At 31.5% G+C, this 12376-nt stretch overlaps 1 protein-coding gene across 2 annotated transcripts; it reads right to left on the bottom strand.

Annotated features, from left to right (window-relative positions):
• Positions 1-1894: 1894 nt before the first annotated feature.
• On the bottom strand, positions 1895-6553 carry LOC133818436 (3-oxoacyl-[acyl-carrier-protein] synthase, mitochondrial). Of its 2 annotated transcripts, none has more exons than XM_062251301.1 (14): positions 6249-6551; positions 5938-6167; positions 5104-5211; positions 4948-5019; positions 4734-4820; positions 4301-4452; positions 4107-4187; positions 3961-3994; positions 3776-3842; positions 3595-3671; positions 3086-3146; positions 2902-2984; positions 2455-2526; positions 1895-2343 (listed from the first exon to the last, which is right to left on the bottom strand). In XM_062251301.1, the coding sequence occupies exons 1-14, from the start codon at positions 6379-6381 to the stop codon at positions 2179-2181; spliced, it is 1422 nt and encodes a 473-aa protein (XP_062107285.1). In that variant the 5' UTR covers positions 6382-6551; the 3' UTR covers positions 1895-2178. The 2 variants fall into 2 exon arrangements, with proteins under 2 accessions (XP_062107285.1, XP_062107286.1); XM_062251302.1 differs by having other exon boundaries at positions 2119-2343; positions 2451-2526; positions 6249-6553.
• Positions 6554-12376: the final 5823 nt, after the last annotated feature.

Here is a 12376-nt window from a genome sequence, read left to right on the forward strand (position 1 = left end):
TAATAATTAAATTAATAGATATAACCTAAAGAGGAAACAACTTAGTAGAAAACTTGAGCATGCTTCATCTTAGAGTCATAGGATAAGTAAATACTAAAAGCAATGAACCCTTGAAAGAAAGAGAGTATGCATTATGTATCAAATAATAATGTATCATAAATAATATAAATATATTTATTATGCCTATTTGTATGAATATTCTCTAAATTATAGATTCTTATATATATATATATTATATAAAAAAATATGTAGATAATAGAAATTATTTGTTTTAACGGTTTATTTTGTTAACATTAACGGAATATTTTAAATATTTAATGGAATATACCTTTAAAACCAACCTAAAAATAAATATTTATTAATTATATTAAAATAATTTCAAATATTATAAAATATCATTATTATAATATTTAATATAAGACTACATATATAATAATAATATTAATATAAATTTAAATTCAAATGTTATAAAATATCATTATTATAATAATATATAATACAAAACTAGATATTTAATAATTATATTGATATAAATTTAAATGTTATAAAATATTATTATGATAATAATATATAATCTTATTTTCTTACTAATTATATTAATATGAATTCAAATATTATAAAATATTACTATTATAATAATATTAAATACAAAACTAGATATTTAATACTCATATCAATATAAATTTAAATATTATATAGCATCATTATAATAAAAATTATCATTTATATTTAAAAATATTATCATATTATATATATATATTTTAAAAAATCATAAACAATACTTTAGTTTAATTTTCCATTCAATATGTTTATTTCATTCTTTTATGTATAATATTATTTATTTATTTAAAATTTATATGAAAATGATAGAAATTTAATAAATATAATTAATAAATTCTATAAATAAAATTGAGCGTATGTATTGGTTATATCTAGTGTATATATATATAATTGGCAAATCAATCTCAAACTTAATATTTTGATGCAAATACACCTATACGACTAACAATATTAAAATACCAGTTGAAAAAAACTTACAACAAACATAGTTAAATATAATTTGATCCATATACTTTTTGTATTAGTGAATTAGTTTCCAGCCTTAGTTTTTTTTAAAAAAAGAATTATATATATTTCAAACGTTTGATGTTGAAAATAAAATTAAAACTAAATATGAAATATAAAACATAAAATAAACAAAAAAAAATTGAATAAGAACTAAAATAAAAACTATAAAAGTTTGTGTTGACAAAAATATAATAAAAGAGTACATTTATTTTAATATTAGAATATTAATAATATTATTAAATTGAATAAAAAATTATAAAAAAATATTGAATAAGAATTAAGAAAATTATAAAATTTAAATTAATGAAAAAAATAATTAATATATATGTATCTCAATTAAATATACTAAGTTGTTCCCTAAGAAATTTCAATAACTAATAAAAAATATCTATAATTTGTGTATATACTTTTTATATTAAAATTAATATATGATATATAGGGATTTGATCAATTTTAATCAATATTTTGACAGTGTTATACACCAACTGATCGAATCCAAGATAGATCGGTTTGGATTGAAATTTGAACAATCCTAGTTACCAGTAACAATTCATATTATCTGACTATTTATTTATTTATCTAAACATTACTTTTTAATAATAATAATAATAATAATAAATAAAGCTGTGATATTCGATGATGATGTAACACCAAAAACTTCAGTTTCGGTGTAATGGATTTTGATTTTCACCTACAGCCCTGGGGTAATGCAACAAATAGATTTGAACATTTGATGCAAGTGAGGTTATGCAAAATTTAGGGAGAAGAAGAGAGATTTTTTATTTTATTTTATTTTAAGCCCTTAAACTAATTTTGCTATCTCTCCTAAAAAAAAAGCCTTGACAACAACTTCTTGTGCTGCCAAAAAAGGGTCAGCGTCAGCACCCAAAACCAAGCTCACTCAAAATTTACAACTAAAATCCTAAGAAACAGTGGAGATGAACCACAAAATTAATGAGACAGCAATGCTTGCATTCATTTTTGTCTGCAAAATCTCTCAAGCTACAGGCTGCAATTTCTCTGTCTGCTAATCTCACATTTGGCCAAAAAAAATTACCCCACATCTGGATTATGGCTTATGCGACATGACAATGAAGAGCCAACTGATCGTCAAGGAGCAGAGGTGAACAACAGGGACGCATTTGTTCCTCCAAAGCCAAATGAATTTGACAAAGCAGCTCTTATTGACATCTTTTTCGAAGCTTTTAAAGGCATAAACGCATCCTTAAATACTGGATCTGGTTTGTTGAGATTAAGTGTTAATGGTGCTATTCCCTGCAATATGATAGAAATTGGATTTATGGTAAAAATGTAAGGTATGTGTGGGTAGTAAAATCCAAGTTTGGCATTATAACTAGAAAATATAAAAAGAAGGCAATCACTTGCATGATATATGGCCAAAACCGCAAAGATTGCTTCAACAGCTCCAGCTGCTCCAAGGAGATGACCAACAGCTCCCTAAAATTTATTATAATTGCACCCCAAAAGGAAACTATATGAAGAAGCAAGCTGAATTCAAGAAAATACGAAGAAAAAAGACATACAATGAATTCATACTAATATATGTTCTTCCTTTGATGGAAACCTCATCTATGTTTCTTTGCAATGTATGCTTCAGAGTGCAGAAAATTATGATGCAAAAAAACTTTTCACAAATAAATATCTATTTAGCCGAACAAAATATGCTTTGGAACAAGGAGGGGAAAATGGTAAAGCTAAAACTTTAATATAACTAATTCATTAAAGGAAAAAAGTTTTATGAATTGAACTGGAGGTCTTTCCAAAACAACACTAACATTGTGTTAACGAGAAATTTATAAATGCCTAACTTACCTTTGTGGAAGACAAAGCCAAAGCACCTGATGTTGCATGGTCGGAGAAGATACTTTTGATGGCATTAGCTTCTACAGCATCACCTGAATAAAGCATCACAAGCAACAGTATAATTCGGCAGCTATTATAAAGAGCTTACAATATTAAAAGAGGAACATCATAGATGAAGGTCTAGAAGACTTACCCAAAGGTGTTGATGTAGCATGAGCATTAATGTAATCCACTTGTTTATAATGAAGACCAGACTGTAAAACAGCAACATTACAATAAGCCAGAAGTATTTCCAGATCCATTCATCACATCAAATATTTTGAACACATCTGAGCAATTATATTGATGTCGAATTAGGAACTTAGATCCATTAGTGAATAAGCGGGTAGCAGTAATGGCATCTGCACATATTATTCTGCACAGTATGAATATAATTTTCCTTTTGCAATGAAGAACATTGTGAAAGTCACTTGTAGACAAGCTTGTTAATTTTAGATCTACACTGCAAATTACGATGCATATGTGTCACGCCCTTGCAGAAAACTAACAGACTTTGACCCAAAAATCACAAAAAATGATAGACTATAAATTTTTCCTTAGATATTTTTTGAAACACTCCACCAGTTGAATGCATAAGAATGTTATAACATTCAAAACTCTAGAGAAACGCTAAAATAATTGTCCATAGTCATCAAGCTTTACCTGCTTTAAGGCACGTGTCATTGTCAGAATAGCACCTCTTCCATCAACATGCGGTTGAGTGATATGATATGCATCACCTGCAGGAGAACAAAATATTCAAATCTAAGTACATTATCTCCCTGATCTAAGTACAATTATACAGGGAGATAAATTTACAATTTGCTGTGTTCAGAGAAACAACCAGCTGTCCCATATCCACGAAGCTCCCCATAGATTTTTGCTCCTCGTCTTTTTGCATGCTCAAGTTCCTTTATCATCAATGTATCAACAGAAGATAATCCAATGCACACTTATAAGGAAGCAGAACAAGGTCTGAAAAGGATTAAGTTAATAATTGAAAAAAAAACATGTCAACTATCAACTCACCTCCAACACCAAGACACCAGAACCTTCACCTATCCTGAGTTTGAAGAAAAATTAGCCGAAATGATAGGATGGCAACACTAAAAGAACAGCAATAGCCAACTCATGGAAACACACCTCTGAAGACAAAAGATTTTTGTAGTACTTACACGAACCCATCTCTTGAACAGTCAAACGGCCTTGAAGCTTCTTGAGGGGTGGAATTGTACTTTGTAGTCAAAGCCCTAGACCTGGAAATTTAACAACATTTCTTAAAAGATGAACGACCTCAAATGTATCAGCTAACCAAATCCATCTTTATGAGAAACGCCATTTTAGGTCAATTAACTTGGTATGAAAATACCTACAAAATCCAGCTACAGATAACGCATCAATGCTGCCCTCAGTTCCTCCAGCCACCATAACATCTGAATCTCCAAACTGAATCATCCTTGCAGCATCACCAATAGAATGTGCACCAGTAGCACAAGCAGTTACTGCAGCATGATTTGGTCCCTAAGAAAGATCACATATCTTTTGTGAGAAAAATACCATAACAGATGCACTTCATTCTGCATATGGAAATCATCACTATGAGAGTCAAAGAACTTAATAATTATGATGGAATTTCTGTCAACTCATCACTCAAGTTGTTTTGCGGGCTAGTCTTTTGAAATTTGTGTTCAGGAAGCCTAATTGTGTCAGTATTATCCATGTGAAGAAGATATTGCATGTCTAAGCCTTATTACTCTTCTTAGTTTGCAGTATATTTTTGTTTTATGAGAGATGTTATGTACCTGGAATCCATACTTCATGCTCACGTGGCCAGATGCCATATTGATTAATATCCGTGGAACAAAAAATGGACTAAGCCGACGCATACGCTATAAAAGTGAAGCATATTAGGCATTACAAACTTTAATAAATACATAGCCTGCGCATTGGAAGAAAACCATAAAAAAATGTCTAGAAAATGTATTAATACTCTAACAAGGTAGAAAGTAATGTAACCTTCTCACAAATTAATTGTGCTGCCTCTAGTATGTCACTCATGCTTCCAATTCCCCCACCAATTGAAACTCCCTGACATTTTTCAAGTTAAAAGGGATACCAAAATATATGGGAAACAGCAATAGCTACCCAATATTACATACAAAATATGCTTACCGTTCTTTCCTTCTGAACCTGCTCTGCAGGTGCCCAATTTGCATCTTTCAGAGCTTCATCGGCAGCACATAATGCATATCCTATAAACCTTGAGATTGACCTGTGATCCTGAGATATAACCATCTCTATAAATAACACAAGAGACATACGAAATAGGAAGATAAAATAAACTGCCAAATGAAGAAAAAAAAAGAAGAAGAAGATTGCTTGGTATTATTATTATTTTAAAAATGAAAAAAAAAGAAACAAAACTTGTATTAATACAGAGAAAAAATTCCTGGTTAATTGTTATAACTCAACCAAAGTATTTACACGTTATGAAGGCAGATCAAGTTACATTAGAAGGCCAAGAAACTTATTCCATCTAACCAGAAACCATATACTGTCAAGATATTGATGACATGTCTTGCTAAAACCGGAAGGCACTGCTTGACTTGTCAAAGATATTCAAATTAACAGCCCTGAATAATTAACAGAAGAACAATGATTTTTATTTTTTTAGGAGAAAAAAAAACTCTTTCAAACAAATAATTTTTCGGCTACCACAGAATGTTTTGTTTGATCTCCCAGGTAATCTTCAAAGGATATAGCAATGCTCAAAACAGACAACTTAATCAATGCCAATGTTCTTTGAGCTCAAAATGTAATTAAATATATGCTTAGCACCTCAACTTATTTACTCTCTTTTATTTTTTTTTCCTCTTTTTACTTGTGAGAACTCAGCCATGATCACTAGAAGGAAGAAATGTAAGAACGACATCAAAGGAAAAGAATGGAATTAAGCAAAAAGCAGAGGAAATTGAATTGCGGGTAGCATCCTATCACTAATTCTACCTTAGAATGAAGCCACAAATCCTCATTGAACTGTCCAAGGCTTGTTCCACAAGGCACCATTGCAGCAACTTTGGAAGTGAGCTGCTCGTAGGCGTGCAACTGGGTCTCAGTATCGAAGGTATTCATCTTAAGATCATCCATGGACAAAGCTCTAATCCCACACTCTCCTTTCACCAAACGATTCCATGTCGTCTCCACCCCACAACCCAAAGGAGTCACCATTCCCAACCCTGGAAGATACAATGGCCCAAATCACATATTGAATAGAGAGAGAGAGAGAGAGAGAGAGAGAGAGAGAGAGAGAATAGTACCGGTGACGACTACTCTTCGAGAGTGAACAACTGGAGGGGGGCCCAGAGCATCATTTTCCAAAGAAGAAGAGTAGAAGAAAGCAGAGTAAAAGCGAGGGATAAAGAGGAAGCTACGCCGAGCAGGTGGGAACATAGCTTGGTAAGTTTTACAAGGATAAAAGAGATGGAGTCTGCTCTCTGTTCTGCTCCAATGGCGCCTCACTCACAAAATTCTGATTTCTGAAGCCCCGACCGAAGAACAGATGTGGCTTCAAATAAAATAAAAGAAAGAAAACAAAAGATGAAATTTCCTGGCCAAAACAAAATCGGAATTATAGGTAAATTTAAAATGGGAAATATTTCCCAAAATAAATTGTTTTATGGTAGTAGGGTTGTTGGAATCTTTTTATAGATGTGATTTTGACTTGGTATTAGCAGTCATGTGAAATTTTTGGTAATGAAAGTTTAGGCAAAAAAGTAATTCAATGTACAAAAATATGTATGGTTGAGGGGTAAGCTTAATATGAAGTTATGACATATTTAACATATTATTCAAGTAAACATTGTGTTGCTACTAAGTAATTTATATTATGTATTGAGTTGATATATATCATGGTTGTTTTGTGTATGAGTTTTCTATTATTTTTTTTTTTCGGAGAGATTTTATTTCTTCAATATTAAGATGAATGAATCTCCAATTGAATTAGGTATGAGAATATATTATTTAGATGGTTGATTGATTAGGAGTCATTACATATTTGATTTTTCTTTGATTGATATATGTTTACGACAAACATATTAATATTTTGCAACTTTTTTTTTACATAAATTTCTTTTGATTTGTTGAGGAAAATAATGAGAGTATTTTAAAGAAAATTAAGTGTTGAAATATTCTTAATACACTATCATAAGTTTAGTTGAAATGTCTTCCAAGATAGATAGGTTTAAAGTGAAGACCACATTGGCCACTTAGTTGATGAGAAAATTATAATTTTCTTATCGATTTCACGAAAGATTCGTTCAACCAATTGAGAAGTGTTGATTTTATGTGTGTGTCATATTGGGGGTAGTAGAACATCCCCAATCATGCTTGTGTAATCTATGTTGTAGTGATCGAAAACATAGACACCTATCTGGCTTAGCGATAATACTATTTGACTATTTGACCATACTTGCATGATTCTTGTATTTGATTGTAACTCTTGTGGAACCCTGGAAGTATGTAGCTCGTCATTGAAGTACCTCTTCTTATATCTACATCCACTACCCTTGGTGTTGATAATATTTTGACATGGATGCAGTCCTTATGCCAAGGAGGACTAAATATTTGTTGAGGTTGATGTTGAAGACATCCGAAGTTTTTTAGGGGAAGTTGATAACTTTAAGGTCTGAGTTCGAGAGTCGAATAAGTATAAGACTTGATTGGTACAGTATGTCATGTTCACATAATTCATCATTGCCCCGTGTTTAATATTCCATAGAGTACAATGATGATGAAGGGGTCTATTTATTTTGAGAAGATACTATAATCACGTATTTTTTAGATTAAGAATCACCTGTTTTTGCACTATACTTTGTTGTCATTGAAATCTTTGTAAAGGATTGGCATACCTTCCTATTGATGCCAGATGACTTATTTGAAGAGGCTGACTCCGCCCTATATACCATAGTCCTAATTCGTTAGTTGAATATACAATGACTCCTTCATTGCTACTCCAGGCAGTTGGTTTTGAAAATAAGGATGGTTGTATGGGAAGCCCAACTTTGAAATTCATTTTAATAGCACCATTTGTAAGATCAAACAATTTTATGAAACTATCTTTGTTGTTTCCATAGAGAAGTAGATGTTGACTTGGCACATGGCAATTGTATGTTTCCTTGTCTTGTTGTTGTTTTTTTTTTCTTATTCTTTTTCTTTATAGTACTTTTGTGTACATATGTGGAGAGGCATTGAAACGAATGGTATTCCCAGCTTGCAAATCCTCCAAATTTGTAGAATTCGTTGGTGTACATTGTTAGAAGTTTATATCGATCTAAGTATCCACTCATTGTGATTGTAACTCCATTCCAAATGTAAGACAGGAGAATTTTACTAGTGTAGTACCATCTTGAAAGCTATTTTTGCAACATTCAAAGAGTGAACAATTTGTGAGTTATTTATCATGTAGTAAAATGATAATAAATTAATTTGGTGCAAGCATAATATTGGTATAAAAAAATTAAGAAGTTCAATTAATCATTTGAATCTTAGTTTATGAATTTCAGGACTTATTGAATATGTGATAATATTGTATACACCACGTTGTCCTTTGTCAAACACAAAAATAGCAGGGTTTCCATTTGCATTTGTAAATTTTGAGTATATCCCTATTGGAAATGGGAGTGATAATGCTTCTATTTGACGCTTTGCAAGTGAAACATGTCGTAGCAGGTGTGTTGGGATCTTGTTTTGTACTGGGTCGTAAGTACAATTATCAGTTTTGATATTGGCAATTATATCAATTTTTTTGTTTCTGATTCTTGGTCTTCTGGCTCTACCATTAGTTTGATGACAATGAGATTATAAGCATCCTTGGAAGTTTCATTTGATGGAATAAATGACGTAGCCAAACTAGAAGCATATAATAAGCTTAATGAGGAGGCTATAGAATTTTCATGGACTAACAATAAAATTTTAAAGTATTGATTGAATGAATTTTGTGTAGCCCACTTGAGAAAGTGAAGTAGCTTAGTTTAGTTTATGAATAAAATTGGGATGAATGTGGGCTACCAAAGTAAGACCCACTTGCAAAGTAAAGAACCATTGGAGTGAAAAAAATGAATTCAATTATAATATATCAAGTGGTGGAGTATAGAAAATAATAGAAACAGTCACTTTTTGAAATTTCTAATTAAACTTAAATGGGAGTTTAATTTTATCATTTACTATAGTAAAATGTCTTGAGTACATTGCAAAGTTAATGAAAGAGGTTGTTCATAATAAAATAGGAAAAATGAAGTTTAAACTAGTTACTTACCTTGCATAGAAGAACAACAACAATTTATCCACCACATATTTCGTTTTGGTCGCTGATTAGCACAAACTTTTGACCAACTTCTAGCCCAAAAGAGAGCAGTGTGTTTCCAAATTATTGTTTTGTTGGTGAAGATCATCCACAACCACATACGTTGATATTAACATGAATGAAATTCATCTCACAGTTCATGAAAATTCATTGAAGTCATTTGATATTTGATATAAGAGATAGCAATGGGTGAGGAAAAGAAAAAAAATATTTATTACCTCACTGTTTGTTATAGTTGGATGATGCTTGTGGTTATCTTTTCTGGTAAAATGCCTCCATATTAAATTCCTAAACACCTAACAGGTTAACATGAGGCTTTAAAGTTGACAAATATCTGGTCCACTTGACTTTGGGCCAAACATAAACAACAGTGTTGGATCTGCAAGCAATGATGCTATTTATATGCATTTTACTTCCAATAAACTTAGGAAACTTATATTGTGTATTAAGATTGATGAGTATGTACTAATTAAGGTGAAATTCCTCACTGTGTACTGGAAAACAAAAAGTAAGACAATAATAACTTGATCCCATCATGGTAATTTTCAGGATGCATCATCTTAGGATTGTAATTTTCTGGACCCTATCATATCTTAAGGTTGCATCATCTTAGGCTTGTATTATGGATGCATCATTATAAGGGATGGGATGAGTGATTTGCCTACTAAATTACAATTAATTAGGTAATTGAGGGTTGTATATTTAATTTTGTATGAAGTTCGAACACATTTAATAACAAGCTACGTAAACATTTAAATAGTGATGAGTAATTTGAATGTTGTGGTGCGTAACACAAAATGAGTACCACATAATAAAAAACTGCAATTCTTTGATTGTTTACTATATGAGTTTTCTATTACATTTATGTGGATATGTTTTATTTCTCTAATGTTGGGATGATTGAATCGACAAGTAAATTAGGAATTGTATTATAGTTTTTAGATTGTTAATTGATTTGAGGCTATTACTTATTAGGTTTTTGTGTGATTGATAACTACTCAAGTGAAAGAAAATTAAGTTATTTATGTTTTAGTTAAGATTAATTGTTCACGATCGAAAGTTCCAGTAATGAAATTATAGTTGAAACAAAGAAAAGTCCCAAAAGAGACAATGAGAGGTGCATCTAATAACACTTTACATAAAAATTTGAATGTTGATAACTAATTTGAGTGTTTTGGTTTGCAACACAAAACGGGTATCACAAAATAAAAAATGCTATTTTATGATTGTTTACTATATGAGTTTTCTATTAAATTTTACTATATGAGTTTTCTATTACATTTTTGTGGACATGTTTTATTTCTCTAATGTTGAGATGATTGAAGCACCAACTAAATTAGGCATTGGATTATTGTTTTTAGATTGTTGATTGATTAGAGGTCATTTTTTGTTGGGTTTTTGTGTGGTTGATATCCACCCAAGTGAAAGCAAATTAAATTATTTCTTTTTTGGTTAAGATTAATGTCAGAAGATCGAAAGCTTCATTAATGAAATTATAGTTGAATAAAAGAAATTCTCAAAAGAGACAATGATAGATGAAGACAACTACCACAAAAGGTTAAGAAGAGATTGCTAAACAACCTGCTTTTAAATTTGACAATTTCATAAGAAAACGATATTGGACTAAAAAATGTAATTTCAACAATGTCATCAAATTCATTAAGAGTACAACATACTTAGTAACTGAAATTAAAAAAAAAAATTGGCAACAGTTTAACGGGTTGATGTTTCTACATGCTTATATAAAAACTGCAAAATACAACTTGAAGAACAACTAGTAACCTCATTGTTTGGTTCCTTATAAAAAAAAAATGATAAAGGACAACAATAAACATAATAGCAGAGTGAAGAAAATACAACCTACCAATCTTTCATGGCTTACTAGTTAGGAGTGGAGCGAGGGGTGGAGATGGAGACTTTCCCTCAAATAGGTTAGGAGTTGGGTTTTGTTCCCCAAGAATGTAACGACCTGAAAATACTAACACTAATTATGTGAAATTAAAGTCATTTATAACATTTAATTGGTCTAAAGAATCAAGATAAAAAAAACTTTTACTGTAATGTGTGCACACACTAAAAATATTTACATTAAAACATAAAAGTATCATGATAAACCGAAAATAGTTTGAACATAATTAAAATATTCATTTTGAAAGTGCAGACTCCCCAAAGGTTGGGCCACATGTACACTTTTGCAGGCAAACTCTGGCTCTCACTGCGCTAGCTTTTCCTTGCCCTTACCTACAACATAAGCAACTAGATAAGCGAAAATGCTTAGTAAGTCAATTCAACAGCATAAAGTAGAAACAAATAATAGGAACCAATGACCTAGTCATTGTCCTCACAATACATAGCTTACCACACTTAGGGTTGCGGATAAATATGGGCCTTAATCAAACAATTTCACGAACGTCTAAGCGTCCTGGCAGCATCGCCTCACCTTTAGCAGAAATCGAACACATAACCCTGTAAATAATTCCAAACCAAAGCGTAAGAAGGAAATAACATCCAATAGCATAATTGACCCCAGAAGCCAATTCGGGAGTTTCCAAGGTATCCCCCTAATAACTCAACTCAACTCGCAGTGGAGGCTCAAGTCTCTACACAAAAATCCCTCTCGAGGGTAACCATCAGTTACCTAGGGAATTTATACTAATTTCAAACAAAAAACGGAGTTTGTTGGATCCACACTGGCTCATTGAAACTCCTAGGTTATCTAGCTCACTAACCTCCTATCTTGTAACACCCTGGTTAACCAACACCGTTACACTGTATGTTTAAAAGAGTGCCTAACTCGCTAAGCGAGTCATTTGAACTTAAATGTGTAATTAAAGACTAAGCCAAGGTCAGGTATTAAAAAGTTTGGTCAACAAAGTGCTTATTTTTCATTAAAAATATTAGGTTCATACACAGGATCTCGAAAATCGGTTACAGGCCGATAAAATACAAATGAAATACAAATTAGTCTTCCTAAGCGGAAAAACAAGGTTCAACCCTAACTCCTCCCAGGCTACCCCAACCATGGAGGTCGAGTAGGATGCAGACGTACACACCGCCCCTGAAGCTCTCCAACTCATGGCTGGT

Source organism: Humulus lupulus, chromosome 2 (genome assembly GCF_963169125.1).
Source record: "Humulus lupulus chromosome 2, drHumLupu1.1, whole genome shotgun sequence".
Classification (NCBI taxonomy): domain Eukaryota; kingdom Viridiplantae; phylum Streptophyta; class Magnoliopsida; order Rosales; family Cannabaceae; genus Humulus; species Humulus lupulus.